This window comes from Nematolebias whitei, chromosome 4 (assembly GCF_014905685.2).
Source record: "Nematolebias whitei isolate Nwh7 chromosome 4, NemWhi1, whole genome shotgun sequence".
Lineage (NCBI taxonomy): Eukaryota > Metazoa > Chordata > Actinopteri > Cyprinodontiformes > Rivulidae > Nematolebias > Nematolebias whitei.
The window spans coordinates 14,204,983-14,225,517 of record NC_056501.1 but is presented as its reverse complement, the minus strand read 5'-3'; the positions used below and the strand labels follow the sequence as shown (position 1 = coordinate 14,225,517).

Below are 20,535 nucleotides of genomic sequence, written 5' to 3'. Positions count from 1 at the left end.
TTTTTTTTAATTTGTATTCATTGGTCACAAACATTTGAAAATTCAAAATCAAATTTTAATGACTTCTTTATTTCAATTTAAAATGAGACATAGTTGAAACATATTTTAATTGGAGATTAAAAGTAGAACGATGTACAATAACAACAAACACACAAGACACATTATAAATTGATAAATCCTGTTTGATATTAAAATAAACTAAAAATACAAAATCAACTGTAAAACAGGCCTTTTACACACATGACATGAGTACGGTCTCCAAACTGAACAGCTGAATAGTCTTGGAGAACTCTGAATATAAACCCATTAATGGATTTAAAAAGAAAAAACAAATAGAGAAACTAAAAACTTGGACACAATCCTGTTAGTTACAGATGCTAGCAAATTAACAATTGCCAGAATTCTTACTATCATCTTAGAAAGCATTTAAATATTATTTTGTTAACCCCATAATCACAGACTCACTACAAAAAAGCCATGCCGTTACTTTTATGCGAGGGTCTGTGACCTCAAATATTGATATCTACTTCAGTATTCATCTGACAAGAGACAGTGATGCAGACAAATTAATGAATTCACTTTTATTGAATCTCTGTTCAACTTTGTTTACATACAGAGAATACAAAACTGACCAGAATGGCATTTTATACATTATTCATCAATGTTTATTATTAGTTACAAATTGTGCTGCATTTACTGCTCTCAGCATTTTTTTTTTTGTTCTACATTAAATCTAATCTAATAGAAACATTATCAGATCAAACCAGATCAAAATATTTATATAAAGCACAGGTGAAGCTTAAGTTAGTTCTAAATGCTCCAAATGACTTCAGTTTGAATCTCTTGATCCAGAGCGGTGTGAGTTAATGAGTGTATTAGATTTGACTGTTGTAAGTTATGACCTTGTGAATGGCGTAAGGACTGGAGTCTTGCTGTGGCCACATGTCTCCATTGGGCCTCACCTGCTGCACGTCACGTTCAACCAGTTCCACGGTCAGGGCCGCCGGGCTCAAGACGTCAGTCAAACGGTAAGACTGTGTGAGGCGACGAAAGGAGGAGGTGTCTGAGACGTCGTCGTCAAAGAGATCGTCCATGAGCTCCTGTTTCTTCCTGCGTGACGCTTTCAGCTCGTCCTTCAAGTCAGAAACGAGACCCTTGACATCTCTCACCAGAGTGGAGCGAAGGCCGAACAGGCAGAGCAGGAACACCAGGCCGACGCAGATGCCGGAGACAAAGTACAGAGCCACTCGCTCTGGGAGACCTGAAGGAGAGGCGGGCTCATCGTGAGCATCGTTCACACACGACAACGAATTACAAACGCTCTTCTTTCGGCTGTTCCCTCTTCAAGGGTCACCACAGTGAGTCATCCTCCATCTTTTCTCCAACTCATTTCTACTCACTGGCCTTCAACACAACTGAGACTTGATTTTATCTCATTTTTATTTGTTTAACTCGTCATTTTATTGTGTTTTAAATTGAGTTTTTAATTCATTGTGTGCTTAGCTTTGTAAGTTCATTTTTATGCTTTCTTTTATCTTATTTATTACTGATGTTCAGCACTTTGTTTCAGCTGTGGCTGGTGTTAAAGCGCTTTATAAATAAAGCTGAAGATGATGATGATGATCTCACTCTGTCCTCTGCATCCTCTGTCCTCACTCCATGTCCTCTCTAACTACATCCATGTATCTCCTCTTTGTCTTTTTCCTGGCAGCTGCATTACTAACATCATTCTACCAGTATACCCACTGTCCCTCCTCTGGACATGTCCAAACCATCTCAGTCTGGCCTCTCTAACTTTACCTCCCAGTTGTTCAGCCTGTGATCTACCTCTGATGATTTCATTTAAAGTCTTACCCACATAATGCATTTAATTCCATTAACCATATAAATGTTCATTCTGTGAAATATCCATCTGACACAAACTATTCATGGTTTAATACAGTTTTCCAAACAGTTTTTCACAGACTGTTTATATTTGTGTGAACATCCACTTCACAACAGCATTTAACACCATCCTCCCTGCTCTGCTCCAAGACAAGCTCTCCCTGCTCCATGTACCTGACTCCACCTGCAGGTGGATCACAGACTTCCTGACAGACCGGAGTCTGTGCGTGCGGCTGGGGAGAGCTGTCTCGGACACTCAGACTGTAAGCACAGGATCTCCACAGGGCTGTGTGCTTTCCCCCCTGCTTTTCTCCCTGTACACCAACTGCTGCACCTCCAGCCATGACTCTGTGAAACTTATTAAGTTTGCAGATGACACCACCCTCATCGGGCTCATCTCGGACGGTGATGAGTCTGCATACAGGAGGGAGGTGGACCGGCTGGTGACCTGGTGCAGCAGCAACAACCTGGAACTCAATGCCCGGAAGACAGTGGAGATGATTGTGGATTTCAGGAAAGCCACAGCCCCTCTGCCCCCCCTCACCTGTAATGATACCCCCATCACCACTGCGAACTCTTATCGGTTCCTCGGCACCACCATCACCCAGGACCTCAAGTGGGAGCCGACCATCAGCTCCCTCATCAAGAAGGCCCAGCAGAGACTGCACTTCCTGCGACAGCTGAAGAAGGCCAAGCTGATGGTGCAGTTCTACACGGCCATCATCGAGTCCATCCTCAGCTCCTCCATCACGGTGTGGTATGCCGGGGCCACTGCCAGGGACAGACTCAGACTGCAGCGCGTTGTGCGCTCAGCTGAGAAGGTGATCGGCTGCAGCCTTCCATCCCTCCATGACCTGTACGTCTCCAGGACTGTGAGGCGAGCAGGTCCGATCACAGCTGACCCTGCTCACCCTGCACACGGACTGTTCGAACCACTCCCCTCAGGCAGGAGGCTTCGGTCCATTCGGACCAGAACCTCCCGCCATAAGAACAGTTTCTTCCCCTCTGCTGTTGGACTCCTGAACACTCATAATGCTACCTCATAATTTCTGCGTTGGTCACATTACATCTGTATTATAACTGAATACTCCATCTGTACTGTTCTCTAAGCTTTTTTTATTGTTTTCTATTGTATGGGTGTACACATGTTTTATGTTATGTTTTAATTTTTACTTTATTTTACTTTATTACTATTCGCACCTTTATGTCGACGCAAATTCTTAGTTTGTGAACCTCGTTCATTGACATGGCAGTAATAAACTGATTCTGATTCTGACAAAGCTATTCATTATTCTAAAGAGTCTGCATTTTACAAAAACAAAAAAACGCACATATGAGTCTGGATCGGCAAAATGTTTTGACATTAGTGTCCCCACATGATACTGATTGTTTGTTCTGCTAACATAAAAGCAAACTCCCACACTTCTGTTGCATTTATGAAAGTTTTTGTTTGTTTGCTGAACGTGAAGAACTTTTAGCACTTTTTGACATAAGCTAAACGAATCACGACAACTAACAGCAGTAGTGGTGAATATAAAAGAAAACTTTGATGAAAGGTTATTTCTGACAAACATTTTATCTAAAAAGAAGCTAAATAAAAAATTTAAAAAATGGATAAACATCCAGTAACTCACAATGCAGATCTTTAGTATTAAGCTGCCATGATGATAAACAAAAACTAACTTAGCACTTTGACCGTTTTTTATTAATAATATTTATATTAGTGCCTCCGTTTTTTTATTTAACTTCTTAGTTTTTTTTTGGAGGTTAACACATTTGAACACGTTCTGATGATTTATCTTTTAAAGCAGCAGCAGTGACAGATGCACGTGTGTCTTTATAGACTGTCTGCAGAGTATGGAGGGTGGAATGTGACAAAATTAAATAAGTAAATACATAATAATTAAATGTGGGCTTCGTGGAGCAGAGGTTAGAGAATGTGGGCCTGTGATCGGAAGATCGCTGGTTCAACTCCCGGTACCGACAACATCAAAATGTGTATGGGATAGGTGAAGTACCCACACCTGCCTCCACCCTCATTTGCCTCACTCTGGGCCCTTGAGCAAGGCCCTTAACCCCCACCATCTGCTCCCCCAGGTACAGAGGGCTGTGGTAGCTCGATGGTCTGTGGTTGCATCAAGAAGGACATCCGGCATAAAAATAATTGACAAGACTTTGTGCGACTTAGTTGTGACCCCTGAAGAAGGGAGCATCCGAAAAACAAACATAATAATTAAATGCATCTTTTAATTATTAAATACATCAAATAAATTATTAAATATACAATTAAATTATTAAGTGCCCCATGAAATAAACAAATGTACAATTTAAATGTTTTATTTGAGGAATTATTGTATTTATTTATTTAATTTTGTCACATTTCACCCTCCATACCAGTGCACCTACCTACCCAGTATTTTTTCAATCACCTCCAGAGAGTTGGTTACAAACACATTTTGAGGCCTGTAGGTGGGGCCAGTGTACCATCCACCTGCAGGGGAGAGGGGTCTGGGCTCAGAGACCTGTCAGCCTCTTGAATGCAGCAAAAAAAACTTCACAAACAAATCATTGCCAGTCTTACCATGTGTGTAATCTGAGATCATGAACGGATCCGTTGACCCTCGACCAACATCCTCTAGCAGATATCTGGGCACTAAAAAAGAAGTGAGAGATGTTTGAAACCACTTTGCCTCAGCAGCAAACAATAACCTCTGTTCTGTTCTTTACCACAAGTGAAGGACACCCGCAGGTGCTTCCTGGTGCCGGGAAAGCAAGGGTCCCCAAAGGTGTGGGTGTCTGCAAGGACTGAACAGTTTGCTCTGCCGTGACACCTACGGGACACCCTCCTCAGAGCCACAGGTGACAAACACTCTGAGACGACGAAAGTGAGAACAGAAATGGTGAAAATCTGAATGTTTTGCTGTTTGACGATGAATGGGTGTTTCTAACCCATGTCAGCCTGTGATCCGGGTTCTTCGGGACAGTGAGGACTGCTGTGCAACAAGTGTCCAAATGTAGCTGAGTAGATGACGAGGACGGTTTCGTTTCTGCACGTCAGCCTCAGGCGCTCGTTTTCACACACGAGTCTGGTGCGGTGGTGCTCTGAAAAAAAAAAAAAAACACACAAAAAGAAGCACCTTTTGGCAACTTTGGTAAATATTTTTTATTAATAAGATGATAAGCTTCTCTTGTTCTGCCCAAAAGTAAAAGTCTGACCTACTGAGCAGAGAAAGAGTCCTGCAGGTTCCACCCACCATATCCTGTGGATGATCAGTCATTTTAAACTTTTTTTTTTAAGACAAGACCAAAGCTTTGTTTGCATTTTTACTTTTTTCAAACAGTGGGGAGGCTTTTTATTTAGCTGGAGGAGGCTTGGACCATCAAAGAGTGTAATTTCTTTGGTCTCATGCTCCGATAAGGAGGGAGGTACTGGACACAACAAAGTAGCGCTGACCGGAATGGACATTTTTCCATCAAGAGTGGTGGAGAATGGATGGGCTAAGATACTGTGGGACTTCCAGATCCAGACTGACAAACAGCTGATGGCTAATCAGCTGAGGGGCAGTGGTGAGAGATGTACCAATCCCAAGTGACTGTGACATCAAGAAGAAGGAACGTGAAAAATGCCAAGGGCTGAAAGTGGAAATGGAGAAGTTATGGAGAGTCAAGGCCTGAGTGGTGCCAGAGGTCACAGGGTGCAGGGACCCCCAAACTAGATGAAGAATTTAGTCCTAGGAACAGCTAAGATAATCCACAGATCCCTCAAGCTCCCAGGCCTCTGGAAGACAACCCAAGCTTGAAAAGTGCAACCATCTCCATCTCCTTCTTTTACTTATCCACGGTCAAGTCGTGGAGGCAACAGATCCAGGAGAGAACCTCAGACATCCTTTTCTTCAGCGACACTCTCCAGCTTTTCCTGGGGGATCCCAAGATGTTCCCATTTTAGAGAAGTTACACAATCCCTCCAGCAAGTTCTGGGTCTGCCCTGGGCTCTAATCCCAGTGGGTCATGCCCAGAAAACTTTCAGGATGCAGCCTAATCAGACGCCAGAACCACCTGAACTGACTCGTTTTGAAACAGAGGAGCAGCGACTCTACTCTGAGCTTCCCCCTGATGATGGAGCTCCTCATCCCATCTCGGAGTCTGAGTCTGAGCCTGAACCTACCCCCTGGTTCTCATTCTTTCAGTCACGATCTAACCTTTATGACTCATGAAATGTGAGGTAAGTGCAATCACCCATGGAAAAAACAAGTCAAGCTGGGTGAGCTTTTGTCTTTATTATGTTATTTATTGACCCAAAACCTTTCAGTTACAACCATTGTATAGATTGATTTGTCTATTTTACAGAATTATTCCAAATCAAAACACATTTATATACAAAAAACGCTCTAACTAAAAAAAAACAAACAAACAAAAAAAAAAACAGATGGGAATAAATGTAGTAGTTAGTCCAAAATGAATTAGCATCTTAACAAATGTGAATTTGCAAACATGCTACAGGTGCACCAGAAGCACTTCTGATGACAGATGCTGCTGTTGAATGACAAAATAAAAGACCGTCTTGATGACGGTGTTCATTCAGTCTGTTTAGAAAGACTCAAACAGTTCTGTCAAACTTCATCATGTTCAAGAATCTACTTTAATTTATTCCATAAAAAGGACAACGTCGAGAATTACTGAAGGTCTGAGTTGCTTAATTCTGTCAGTTTAGCATTTGTACTTGTTTTACCTGGTCGACACTTGTAGGAGACCAGAAGATACTTGGTGGTGAGCGGACACGGATCCGGTCCGAACACTGGAGCGAGGATGGGGATGTAACATGACCGCTGATCCTGACACTCTGACAGCACCTTCTGCAACAGCAGGACAACGTGTGTTCACTGCTACGTGACGGTTAGTCCAACAGCAGATCACGTTCGTGCCATTTATGTACCTGAAGAGCAACAGAGGAGGTGCATTCGGTGTCCTCCTCCAACGTCATGTTTGTGTTTGCTGAGGGACATAAATACTTGTAAGGAATACGTCGTCCGTAGAAGGCTGACAGGACGGAGACAGACGTCCTGGAGGGACACTTGATGATGAGAGTTTCTCCTTCACATGCATGAGCTGTGTGGTTCTTCAGAATACTGTGGAGGTACACTGAAACACAAGATGTTGAGGACAGGAGTAAAATTAGAGCTTCATGTCTTCTTTCAGCTGGTCTCTACAGCGAACTAACTCGCACAAGGACGTCCTTCCTGATGCAACCACAGACCACCGAGCTACCACAGCTAGGGTGTCCGGGTGAGCAGATAGTGGGGGTTAAGGACCTTGCTCAAGGGCCCAGAGTGGGGCAAATGAGGGCGGAAGCAGGTGTGGGTGCTTCACCTTTCCCACCCACATTTTGATGATGTCGATCCAGGGGGTCAAACCAGCGACTTTCCAATCACAGGCTCACATTCTCTAACCTCCACACCACCACTCCTCCTGAGTTTCATGTCTATTCACAAATAAGGCAGTTTTCTCACACGTCCATCTCAAATCTCTTTTGTCAAATCGATTAAAATCAAGTCGTTGTGTTTAAGGGTACAGGCGGAGTCACTTAATGCCCGCTGCTGAACAGTAAAGGCAGATAGTAAAGTTTTTTTTCCTGTGTCTGAGAGTGTATGGGTGTTTGTTAGCAAAATATTCCATGACCAAACTTCAGCGAAACTTTTAGAAAGTAGTGATCAACATTGGAGTTAATAATCCCATTCAAGATGGCTGCTACAGAGCTTAAAAATGGCTGTAATTGTTGGAGCTAAGATTTAGGTGTGGTAGTAGCTGAGAGTCATCCTCAACACATCGTCATCCTCACAAGATCACACGAGATCACACGAGAGCGCACAAAGCGGCGCTTCAACGTGAGATGATCTTAGAGTTTAAAACTGGCGTGAGAAGCGGCGGTCGATGTGTATTTCTTTAAGGAATGCTAGTGTTTAATTTAGAATGATGTCATTGTCCAAAAGGCGATGAGGTTACTTATCAGATATTTTCAGTCCTGCTAGTGGACAGGGTGGTGTCCCCACGTCTTAGTCAGTGGGTGTAACTCTCCAGAACAATGTTTGGACTTTGATCATGTAGACAAACACAAAGACACTGGACTGAACTTCCCCCTCCCATGTGTGTTTCCTGTCCTTGTGTTTTTGACTTTGTGTGTATTTTTATGACTGAGGCTGTCATATGTGAGGCCCCAACTCAAATGCAAAGACAAAAATGTAAGTTTTCTGCAGCAATTGACATTAGGAGGTAAAGCTTCAAGCTTGAAGTGTCAGAATAATGTGCTTGCAGATTAAATGAAAGTGTGTGTGTGTGTGGGGGGGGGGGGGGGGGGTGCTGCTGCTGCACAGTGGTGCTACCAGGCACTTGTTCACAATCACAATGAACTATTATTAGTCTGCCGTTAAATAAAAACAAAATATTCAGATTTAAAAATACACAAACCTCATAAGAGAAGAACATGCAACAACAACAACAAAAAAACTTATAGCATTATGTCCCAATACTGGAACCACATAGTCTAAACAATAAACAGCTTATAAACAATAATCAGCTGTAGGTTAAGTATTAGTTTGAGAGTATTTGGTCCTTTTTGTTCATATTTGCTGCTCAGCCTCTGATTTTACTCTTAGCTTGATCCTCGACTACTAAGACAGCAGGATGTACTCATTATTAGGAAATGTCTTTTTGACACTTCCTGTTGGACGCACACACAAATGGAAAATCATGCATCAGCAATTTTCTATATCCGTTTAAAAAAAAAAAGTCACTTACAAGAAAAATCTGGTGCCGAATGTGTGGCGGGCATCATCAGAACCAGAAGTAGAAAAGGAAGGCAGAAGCTCCATGTTGGTGTCATTGTAAATATCCAGCAGCAAATCTGTTTTCTTTTTTTTTTCAAAGTGTTGCTGTGTTTGGTGAAAAGTCAATAAAGCCATTGTGCCTCCGAAATCAGCCGCCCCCCCAGTCAGCAATAAAAAAAGACGGTTGACTTCAGTGCAGCTGAATCAGGCTCCTAAACATTTAGGATTGTTTTGTCTAATAAGAAATGTATGCACATTTTGAAGATTTGATTATTAGGAGCAGTTGTCCATGAAGCAGCGTGTTTACTGAGGACATAACACGACTGAATAACAGGTATGAACTCCCATTTTAAAGACTAATTTTACTAAAAAGAAATGTATTACTCATAATTCAGTTTGTTGTTGAAAGTTAAAACAGGAGATACAGGACTTGAAAGCACAGCTCCAAACAACAAAACAGCTGTAAGGTCATTATTTCTTTTTTTTTTTTTGTAAATACCTTCCTTCCTTCTTTTAATTTACTTTTACTTTCTTCTACAACTAATTTTATATTGGAAGAGGAACTCGACTGTAGATTCCCCACGGATTGTCTCCGTCTTCACCAACATACCAGACAATCTGAGTCCTCTGAGGCAAAGTCTGAGGAGTTATCTGATTTGAGCAACAAACCATCACAGGGATTATTAAACGATGTTCTCGTTTGTGTTTCAGACCACTTTAAATATTTTATTTACATTTTGAAGAGCCTGGCTACTCTAAACTATCAGAATATAAAATATGTTACTGTTTAGTCATTTACAAAAATCTTTATTTAAATTAATGCAGGCTTATGAGATGAGGGGGATTATGAACAAGTGTGCAAGTCGATTAATGACAAAAAATAAAAAAAATCAAAGTTTAAAAGTGAAGATATTAAATGTGGAGTCCCACAAGGTTCAGTGTTCAAGCTCAAATTTTTATACGTCAATTATTTTTTTTGTGTGTATCTAGAGTTTTACAGCTCACAAAGAATAAAAGCATTTTGCTCTTCTAGTAATGATTTGAGATTAATTTCTTAATTTAAATAGTTTTATTTGATCTCAAAAGTATGAATGAAACTATAGATTTTTGAACCTCCCACTTTTTGAACCATTTAAAATCACTTACCAGGATTACTTCTATGCTCACCACTTTCTCCCTTTTTATTTTTAAAAATCTGTTTAGAAAGGTATGTACAGTAATTAATTAGTATTTTATAGAAATAAAAGACATGTCCTTAAAACATATAAATATTCTACACTTTGTTAAAATTATGACATAAAGGGAACGTTGCTCCAGATCAGAAAATGTACAAATTCTCAGTTTCATTCACCTGAAAACAAACACTGCTCTCTCGGAGTACACAATCAAATATTTTTTTTACAACTTTTGACTGATTTTCTTTAACTTTATATGTTGAACATTATTTTAGATTAAACGGGTTTCTAATCTGCTTTAATTGGCAGAAGGTTCGGACCCAAAAATGCCGACTTGACACAAGAAGCTTAAAAATTAACTACCGTTTTTTTCGGACTATAAGGCACACTTAAAATTCTTTAATTTTCTCACAAATCAACAACGAGCCTTATGTATTAATTCTGGTTGTGCTTACTGACCTCAAACCAATTTTATCTGGTACAACTAAACAATGTCGAGAGTTATTGTGAATGAGTTGAATAAAATTGGACTTATCTGACCGTTTTCTTTCGCATAATGCGCCTTATAATCCGGTGCGCCTTATATATGAAAACAGACCCGTTCATTGATATTGTGCTTATAATCTGGTGCGCTTTATAATCCGAAAAATACGGTAAAAATTAATTTAAGCAAACCAAAGGGCTACTTGCCAATAATTTAAGGAGAATCATGTGGAAATTATAAGGATTACAAGGAAGGCCAGATGTGAAATGTAAAATGTGTAACGCTGAACTGGTAAGTGGAGAAAAACAAACGGATCGTGTGGTTCCGATGGGAAGAGTGTCTCCAGCTGCGATCAGTGAAACCAGGAGCAAGCTGGGGGAGACATGGTGGATGGCACAAACAAAATACAAAGGACCAATATGCTGAAAACACAAGTAACATAGCCGAACACAAGAATCCCCACAAAATCACATAAACCAAATCATAAAACGCAGACTATTAACAATCTAACAAAAACACAGATCAATACAGTTTATATCAAATTGGATTAGAAAGCACATTTGATCTAACCAAACCCAAAATATTAATATCAAATCTTTATTGCATAACAAACAAATTCTGCACATATGGTTTGAATCAAAACATCCTAAAAAAAAAACTATCATCACACCATTCTTTAATTTACTGGTGGAAGTTCCTGCCATATAACTTTTTGATTACCTCATTTTCCTCTTCAAAAGAAGCAAACATTTCCTTATACTCTACAGGATGTATTAGAAAGATTACACATTTCCTGAAATTCTAATATATTCCGAAGTCTCTTTATATAAGAACAAACATTAATAAAGCTGTATTAGTTTGGATTTAGATACAAAGTAATTAAAAAAGTCAGTTTTGGTCTGACAAGTTCAAGGCAATCAATGTTAAACAGCAAAACTGAGTTGAAAAGCAAACAATTCTTAATTCAGAACATGTTTATTACCATCAGAGGTCTTTGCTCAAAGATTTAATGTATTTTTTCAAAGTAGTATTTTGTTTGGAGGATAAAGTGTTGGACTTGTGTAACTCTTTGGGTTTCAAATGGAGTCAAATCAAGTCTCCTTCTCTTGAACTCAGTCAGGGTTCCTGTTTATGGAGATAAGGCACTTTTTCCAAGAGGTCACTTCCAGCGGTCGTGTTTGTCCGGAGGAGATATATGTGTCTTTCTCCATGAGCAACAACTTTCCCAATTCTTCTCTGGAAAAGAGGAAGGAAAAGATCTCCAAGCAGTTCCAAAACTGACAGACTTTATTTTTCTAATCATTCTCGAGAAAACTATCACATTGAATTACACTAATGCTCAGTTTATTACAAATATTAACTTTTACTTTGTCTCTTTTTTACATCCTCTAGTTCTCCAAACACATGTGGCTGGTGTTGCCATAACAAAAAGGAAGTGGAAAACCAACACAGCAATGCTGATGATGAGCAAAAACATATTTTTTTTAATTTTCCAGATATTTCATCACAGATGTTATGAAAAGAATGTGCACCCTGCACTGTCTTAATTAAAAGAGATGACCTTAAAGGTGAAACCCAAAATATATGGGAGTGATGCTCCCCTCGCACAGTCAGAAAATTCCTCCCAGAGAGCGAAGGATGAAATGAAAATTGCTTGGAATTTTCAGTCCGGAACGTCTTTCTGTGTTGAAAAGAGTTGCAAAATATCAGGTATTTATCAATACTTAGTTTTATAGTCATTTAACAAACCCGCAGCCTGTTCAGCTTCAGAGTCACTGATCCATTAATCATCAAATTTCCAGGATTTCTTGGTAATTTCAGTAAAACAGGAGACCTTTTTTTTCTCTCCCTCAGAGTATAAATTTTTCAAATCCTTTCAGGCCAATAAATGAGACGAGCACATGGATTACGGTTTGGCAGAACATCGTTTTTTTTTTTGCATTCCTCCATGTGTGTTTCGTAATCTTTCCGTGTCATTTGGCTTTTTTTCAGGGGAAGTGAAGAGCAGAGAATTTGGCAATAGAAATTCCCCTCTCCTTATTCTGAGATCATGTGGTCAGAAAGATCATCGTTTAAAACCGTTGGTGCCCGACTTTCACATCGCAACTCATGTCGGAGAGTTTCGTGTTAAATGATCAGCATTTGCTCGTGTAAAGATACCAAACAATGTTTAGCAGTAAAACTTGTATTTTACAGGATAAAAGTAATAGGGGATCGAGATGGGGTAGAGACAGGGCAGCCGACTCGGGACCCGAAAGTTCCTGGCTCGATCCCCAGTCATTACACATCTCATAGTGTCTCTGAGCAGGACACCTTAGCCCCAATTGCTCGACGGGCGCTTTCTATAGCTGCCCACTGCTCCACCTGAGTGTATCACAGGCGCAATGGCTTAAATGCAGAGAGCCAATTTTGCCATTGACAGCACATAACACATTATTATTATTATTAATCCCAAACTACACTTTAACAATCCCCAACATGATGCCACACATTCCTCAAAACACCAGACATCACATAGCTGGATTCAAGAGTGGACTCCAAGCCCTACAGAGGAGCAGAAAATTATGTTTAATTTGATGAAACATGCAATAAAAATTGTGATTTGGTGCATATTTAGCTAACGTTCAAAACACCGTAAATGCAGAAGCACTGAGAGGAGCTCACCCCTCTGAAGAAAATACCAGTACTCAAAATGATTATTTGGTTTCTGTGGGAGTTCAGTTCTCTCAACATCCTGAAGTCACAAGATGTTGCCAACTAGCCACACCGGTGGATCATCCCCCTTGATGACAGGCAGGAGCATAAATGGCTGCAGGTGACTCTCTTCACCGCTGTTGCATTACATGCCTATGGTAGTTGTGCTTCTAGCCATCTTACGTTACCTAATGATAAAGAAAAGTCAGTACCAGATTACAATAAGGCTCCCCTTATAGATGGCTAATAGTTTATAGATACATTATTAATTCCTCTATAAACACTTTATAAATCATTAATAATTGTTTATAATGCATTAATTAAGGGCAAGAAAGAGACTGACCAGTTTCGTGCGAAATAGTGAGCCAAATCTTCCACCTATATATTTCATCTAGAGTTGTTCTATTAAACATTTCAGACTAAGTTACTACCTTGTAAGCACGATAACCTAATTTTTTAGGATATAATATTAGTTGTAGATATGTATAATGCAGTGACAAAGTACAATATTATATGCTAAAGAAATAGGTTTACAAATGCTTATTGTGTTTGCAAAGTAGTAACTTAGTCTGAAATGTTTAACATCTCTAGATGAAATATATAGGTGGAAGATTTGGCTCAATATTTGGCAAGAAACTGGTCCATTTGTCTCTTTCTCACCCTTAATTAATGCATTATAAACAATTATTAATGACTTATAAAGGGTTTATGGTGGCATTAATAATGTATCTATAAACTATATATTAGCCATGTATAAGAGGAACCTTATTATAAAGTGGAACCGAAAAGTCTATCCTAGTGTTTTTACATGTTTCATCATCGACCTCAGCTGTTTCCTGATCTTGGACTCCCCCTGTTTGGTCTTGGATTCCCTTGTGACTTCTCCAGCTGTCTCCTCGCCTCGCCTCACCTGCCAACCTCAACTTGTGACTCACCTGGGACGTCTTCCAGGAACCACTGGACCCCGGTTCCCACAAAGGTCCTGAAGCCCATCTGGTTCCAGTTCCTCCATGTGCACTCTGTGATATTTCACTGTAAATAAATCACTATTAATTATTGAAGTCTGTTCCTGTCAGTCCATATTCTCTGGGTATTTTGTTAAAACCTTCCAGTTTTCAGTTTGCCGTTAGCTAAACCACACCTTTGTAAAAAGAAACAGATTTGCATGCATTTATAGAAATAAACAGAACAAAGTTTAATCACTTTTTACATAAGCGCCAAGAGAAAATATCCATACTTTTTAATATTATTATTGTACCCAAAACAAACGTCTCATGTTATAATTCTGTCTGTACCCCGGAGTCCTTCAGTGCTTCAATGTGTTTGGTTCCTGTGCATCACAATGTCCAGAAGAAGCCTATTTTAGTCTCTCCCCTCCTACAGTTTGAGTATATTAGAGCAACCCGCCCATGTTTAAAGACCTCCCTCCTCTTGGCTTGTATGCTCTGAGTCAGATACCCTACAAGGAGTCAAACACACGCAGGGCGAGAGGTCTTGTTCTGTCCTCGGATAACAAACAAGACTAAAAACACTCCTGAAAACCACAACACTTATCAAGGTTTTTCTTGATGAGCTTCTTGTCTTCTGCTCTTGGATTTTTATTTAAACTATTTACTAAAGAAAGGAGAATCTTTGGCTGCAGCAACTCATTGGATCGAAAAAGTCAACTTTTTTGTGTGTTTTAATAAAAGAAAAGAAAATGGCACTTCGACAAACCTCAGAAAAGGAACCAAACATCGAGTTGTTCATCAAGGTCAGTCGATTCTTTTCAGCTCTATGTACGCACTGTCACAACTATATGTGACCTCACACAGTAAATGTATCTGCTTGTGTTTAAGATCTTGTCCTGAAACTAAAAAGGCAGGAAAACAGATTTTCCTCACTTTTTTAAATCAGTTTTCAACATAGTTGATTAGCAGAGAAATGTTTGTTTCTGAGAGTCAATCAGAGGACAACTCTGATGGGTGCCATGCAGCGTGTGGCTGATGTTGACGTGTTTGGACCCCTGCTGAGGGTCCCAGCAGGCTGTTATCAGTCAGCTCTGACTGACTGAGCGTTATCATCACACGCCCAGAAGAAGCCAGGAGCACGGAGAGCGACTGGCCTCAGGCCTGAACTCGACACACCCACTTTAGTCTTGCAAACGTCCAGAGACAGTTGTCAGAACAGAAAGTCTTAGTTAAAGCTTAGAAAATGCAAAAAATGGCCACATCTTAGTCTGATTTACAGATATTGACCCATATAACCCATCATCTGAGTGCCGTTCAAAACTTTTGGCATGAACTATTTAGAGGCAACGTCTGTTAGTAAAATATCTCAAGAACCACGAGGCAAATGTTAATGAAACTTTCAGGAAATAATTCATTGGTGTACCTCTACAACGGATTAACTTTTTGAGTTACTTTAGTTCAAGCTAACTGACTTTAGGAAACATTAAAATTGTTATAAAGCTGCCAGTTTTGCAAATATTGTGCAAAACTTTGGGGAGGTTATAACAGAGTGCTGAGCGTTTTGCCCTAAAAAATAGCATTAACTGCTGAAGTCAATGCTTGTCTGTAATAGAATAGAATAGAATAGAATAGAATAGAATAGAATAGAATAGAATAGAATAGAATAGAATAGAATAGAATAGAATAGAATAGAATAGAATAGAATAGAATGTATTGCCATTTGCACAGATACATTAGTATAGTCACATTGGAATTCTTGTGTGTTTCTCCAACTCAAGAATAGTAAAAGTTTATAAAAAGATAAAAATAAAGATAAAATAGACAACAATGTACAATAAAAACAAATTTAAGATCGTCTAATTGCAGTTCAGATGCTGCACATTTATCACATTTTGTGTTCAATGCACAGCATCTGAACTGCAATTAGACTATTTTAAATTTGTAAGCAAAATATCTCGTTAATCACTGAACAAATTTGGACAAAACAGAAAGTATTTGATGGAGTCGTTTTGAGCTACATCACTCCCTTTTTTCAGTTGCCGTCAAACTAAACTCAAGCTTTCTCAAAGGTCACTTAGCTTTGTTCAAGTTTGCTGACAAGCATGAGCGTTGTATCAATCTCATTTCTTGATTGTTAAAAGCAAAGTTTAAGTTTGATTTGGCGACTACAGGGTTGGAAAACACTGCAGGGAACTGGCTAAAATTGGAGTCGAGCTGCAAGCGTCTGCTTTCCGCTCTAGGATAATGCCTGCATTTCCCTTCCACAGAGCAAATGGTTTATAAATACCCCAGACACTCCTTTCACTTCCAAAATGTCCATTTTAATCACCAGAAGAGATTTAATAGAGACAGTTCATTTCTGCTGGGTGCATGAGACGACATCTCTGATTTTATTTCTCGTGGTCTTTTTCAGGCTGGACATGATGGTGAAAACATTGGAAACTGCCCGTTCTGCCAAAGACTCTTCATGGTGCTGTGGTTGAAAGGAGTGAAGTTTACAGTGACCACTGTTGATATGAGGAAGTAAGCACACCTAATTAAAAAAAAACACCTTCCTGAGCATCTGGTCATGAGGGACTTTCACATAGAGCACTATTAAGAGGTGTTTTGAGTAACCCAAACCCTTTCTCAGCAGTTAATAGGTGTGTTTTGTGGAGGTGAAAGGGAGGAGGCTGTAAAACCAACACGTACAAAGAGCTTTCTGTCCCTTCAAAACAAACGTCTTCTTTAATTAAAGCTTTATTACGTGGGTTTTCTCAGGGTCAGTTTCAAGAAGCAAATAAGAACAGGAAACTTTGAAGGGGTGCTGATAAATAGGTGATTCATAACTCACACACGGTCTTTTAAACTAATGACCACTCCCAGAGCTGTGTAAACTATGTGTTAATATAATATTATTAATCCAGAGTGGTGATTCTGACAGGCCCAACAGCCTGGTGCTTGTTCTGAATCCCCTCCTCTGCTTCCTTCTCTTCATCTTTCTGTCATCTCCAGGAAGCCTGCCGAGCTCAAGGACCTGGCCCCTGGGACTAACCCTCCTTTCCTCCTCTACAACGGCACCCTGAAAACAGACTTCATCAAGATCGAGGAGTTTCTTGAACAAACACTGGCCCCTCCCAGGTATTATTGCATTTAATTGTTTCTCAAACGCCGCTGAAGAGGGAGTCTGCTCGTCTTGTTTCCTCTGTGAACGAAGTGCACTTCAAGGCTTCTCTCTTCTTTTTTTCTACACTCAAGGTATCCTCATCTCATCCCAGTAAACAAAGAGTCCTTTGACGTGGGGTCTGACATCTTTGCAAAGTTTTCAGCTTTCATCAAAAACAGCCCAAACAATGCTGGTGAGTTTGATTTTTGGGGGGGGGGATTTATGGATTAATTGCGTCCCACTGTGTGAATTTACACTGAAAAACTCAATTTCTAAACCTTTAGTGCAGGAAAAGAACCTGATACGTGAGTTCAAGCGGTTGGACGAGTACTTAAATGCACCCCTGCCGGAGGAAATCGACCACAACTCAACAGAAAACATCATCACATCCAAGAGGAAGTTTCTGGATGGAGATCGCCTCACGTTGGCAGACTGCAACCTGCTGCCCAAGCTGCATGTGATCAGGGTGAGACGCTTATGACTGAAGTCCTCAGAAAAACATGTTGAAACTGCAAAACGTTACACAAAAAAACTCTTTAAGGAGTGGGATGGATTTGATTCAAACTGAGGGTAACTAGGAAACCATTTCCTCTGTCAAGGTATGAACGTTGACTTTAAATATAAATCTCATGGAAAATGTTTATGGATGTGAAATTAATCTCAAGAAAAAAAAAATGGGTCAAACAGTAAGACCACCACCACAAATAAATTCAATTAAAGTCTAAAATGTGTTTTGCAACTCTGAAATTAAAAGATACTCAAGGTAATTAAAGTACTTTAAGTTACGTCAAGTATATAAAACATTAAAAAGGTTATCCTCCTATGTATCAGATTGTTTAACTTGAAAGAGATTAGACCAGTTGATTTCTAGATTCTGAAATGCAAGTCTGCACTCAGTGTAAACAAAAAACTTTTATCTGCAGATTTTACTTAACAAATCTGAGTATAAATACGTACCAGTACATAAAGTTGCTGGTCTTCTCTATTCAAAATGCATCTTGCAGCCACGTATATTGCTGGCAGTTCTAAATATAAGTGAACTTTACTCAGTGAGAAGAGAAGAGAATGTGCAGATTTTGTTTCTTAATAAATTAAATCTTCTGTTTCGTTTTTGACTTAGTCAAGTAATGATCAAGCAACAAGTATTTTTAACATCTGGATTTAAATTTGACCCGAAATTTGTTCTTTGCAGAATTTATCCATGGTTTTTACATGTAGGTATGAAAAGATGAACAAGCCTAAATGAAATATTTGAATACTTTTTCCATTTATAGATATAATGTAATATTTTCTAAATTAATAGACAGCTAATCAAATAAATTAATTGTTTAGTGCACTTCATTTAGATTCATTTTTTTTTTTTTACAGGAAATTTTATTATGTTTTTAGGTGAATGTTTGCAGAAAAAATCATCTAGGTATTTCAGAGATTTTAAAACTCACTAATAAAGCTCTGAGTTCATCTTTTTTACATTTTTTTAAATAAGTATAGGAGGCTATTACAAAATATCACACTTGGGTTTTTCTTTCCATTCATTTCAGGTTGCTGCCAAGAAGTACTGCGATTTTGACATTCCTGCGCACTTTACAGGCGTTTGGCGATACCTTCAAAACGCCTACGAGAGGGAGGAGTTCAAACAGACGTGCCCGGCTGACATCGAGATTGAGAAAGCTTACTTTGGTGTTGCCAAGAGGAAATAAAAATGTTAATTATCTCTTCTTAGAGGCCTATTTAAACCATGGTTGTAGAGTTAATTGTGCCACTACCAAGAGTAACAAACCTAATTCTCCAAATCCTTAGGATGTCATTCTACCACAACATTTTGGTTTTATATACCGGCTGTTTATCTATAATCACTCACAGATAAAAGAAAAGGCCAAAAGTGCAATTGACCAATTTTTATTTTTATAATTATTGTTTATAATGTAAATATAGATATTTTCACCTTTTTAACCAGCAAAACACCTGCACATATATAATAGTTGGAGAACAGTTCATTTTAAAAGATTTTTGTTTTATAATCTTCTTACTGGTTCATGTTTTCTAACCAGCACACTTTAAAAAATTATCAAACTTTTGTATAGTTTGTGTGCATTTTAAAGTATCATGCTGTTTTATGAATAAAACTTTAAAGTTCAACAAATGAAGTTGAGTCACTTGGTGTTGTTTCTGATATTCAAGTTTATTTTCCAGTAACAAAAAAGACAGTTTTGCAGCTTCAAACATATATATCTTATTTAGATACAAGATGAGACATATGTGTTGTTTGGTGGGAAACAAAAGCGATGATGGAGAGCGGGAAATGTTTCCGCGGATACGCCTTTCTGCTGGAACTCAGTTTGGAACACAGTATTTCCAGAAACATGCTGTAATTACAAAGATCAGAAAGACAGAAATTAAACATGTTGTGCTGCAAAGTTTTTAACTGGTTGTACAAAATGTCTAATATCAGAATGTTGGGTTTTTTTTGTCTGTTGGTTTTTTTTTCATCTTCCCTTTTTCAAAGAATTAAGCTTTAGAGACACAATTCAAAGAGTCACAGCCCTTTAACATAAACATGTTACAGAGAGCCTTCACAAAATATTGCTGCATACGAATTATATAGGGCAGCACGGTGGCGCAACTGGCAGAGCTGCTGCCCCTCGGCGAGAAGGTCCCTGGTTCAAATCCCGGTCTGGGGGCCCCTCTGGGTGGAGTTTGCAGGTTCTCTCCGTACATGCGTAGTTTTCTCTGGGTACTCCGGACTCCGTTTTCCTCCCACAGACCAAAAACATGCATGTTAGGCTGATTGGTAACTCTAAATTTTCCCTAGGTGAGAGAGAGAATGGTTGTTTTTCTCTATGTGGCCCTGTGATGGACTTGTGACCTGTCCAGGGTGTACCCCGCCCCTCACACAGTGATTGCTGGACATGGGCACCGGCGACCCCCGTGACCCAAAATGGAAGAAGCGGGTAATGGATGGATGGATGGATGGAATTTGGCAAGGTTAGTTAGTCTGAGATCATCCGATCAGCTGCTTTTGGTTGTTCCAAAAACACAACTGAAGCTCCGAGGAGATCGGGCGTTTTCAGTCATGGGTCCCAAACTGTGGAATAACCTACCCCCCAACATTAGGCATGCCACCTCCCTTCCTGTGTTCAAATCCCTGCTAAAAACATATCTGTTCTCTCTGGCGTTTCATACTGCGTGAGTTGATTTAGTATATCTTGTTCCATGTCTTCATTTTAATGCTGTTGTTTTAATTTTTTAAGGTATATTCTTACTGCTTTTTATTTCTTAGTGTTTACCCTTAGTGTTAAGCACTTTGATAACAGTCTATGTGTTTTAAATTGTGCTCTATAAATAAATATGACTTGACTTGACTTAGTCAGCCACAACATCC

The 20,535-nt window shown here is 39.4% G+C and overlaps 2 protein-coding genes across 2 annotated transcripts; one reads left to right on the top strand and one right to left on the bottom strand.

The window, feature by feature from the left end:
* Window positions 1-875: 875 nt before the first annotated feature.
* si:ch73-335m24.2 (protein eva-1 homolog C) lies at window positions 876-8,761 on the bottom strand. Its single transcript, XM_037675510.1, has 8 exons — window positions 8,677-8,761; window positions 6,818-7,023; window positions 6,614-6,737; window positions 4,834-4,986; window positions 4,612-4,755; window positions 4,466-4,537; window positions 4,295-4,375; window positions 876-1,261 (listed from the first exon to the last, which is right to left on the bottom strand). Exons 1-8 carry the CDS (start codon window positions 8,759-8,761, stop codon window positions 876-878), a joined length of 1,251 nt encoding a protein of 416 aa, XP_037531438.1.
* A 5,915-nt stretch (window positions 8,762-14,676) lies between these two features.
* Window positions 14,677-18,890, top strand: clic2 (chloride intracellular channel 2). The gene is made up of 6 exons (XM_037675724.1): window positions 14,677-14,811; window positions 16,422-16,531; window positions 17,003-17,128; window positions 17,246-17,346; window positions 17,438-17,619; window positions 18,695-18,890. Exons 1-6 carry the CDS (start codon window positions 14,758-14,760, stop codon window positions 18,851-18,853), a joined length of 732 nt encoding a protein of 243 aa, XP_037531652.1. The 5' UTR covers window positions 14,677-14,757; the 3' UTR covers window positions 18,854-18,890.
* Window positions 18,891-20,535: the final 1,645 nt, after the last annotated feature.

What these genes read in the sequence shown, in the direction of transcription:
- clic2 (XM_037675724.1), top strand. Translation starts at nt 14,758, where the DNA reads ATGGCACTTCGACAAACCTCAGAAAAGGAACCAAACATCGAGTTGTTC. An exon ending in CAAACACTGGCCCCTCCCAG is followed by an intron (nt 17,129 to 17,245) that starts GTATTATTGCAT and finishes TCTACACTCAAG; the next exon opens with GTATCCTCATCTCATCCCAG. An exon ending in AAACAGCCCAAACAATGCTG is followed by an intron (nt 17,347 to 17,437) that starts GTGAGTTTGATT and finishes CTAAACCTTTAG; the next exon opens with TGCAGGAAAAGAACCTGATA.
- si:ch73-335m24.2 (XM_037675510.1), bottom strand. Translation starts at nt 8,761, where the DNA reads ATGACACCAACATGGAGCTTCTGCCTTCCTTTTCTACTTCTGGTTCTG. An exon ending in CTCCTACAAGTGTCGACCAG is followed by an intron (nt 4,987 to 6,613) that starts GTAAAACAAGTA and finishes TTTTTTTTTCAG; the next exon opens with AGCACCACCGCACCAGACTC. An exon ending in GCGGGTGTCCTTCACTTGTG is followed by an intron (nt 4,538 to 4,611) that starts GTAAAGAACAGA and finishes CTTCTTTTTTAG; the next exon opens with TGCCCAGATATCTGCTAGAG.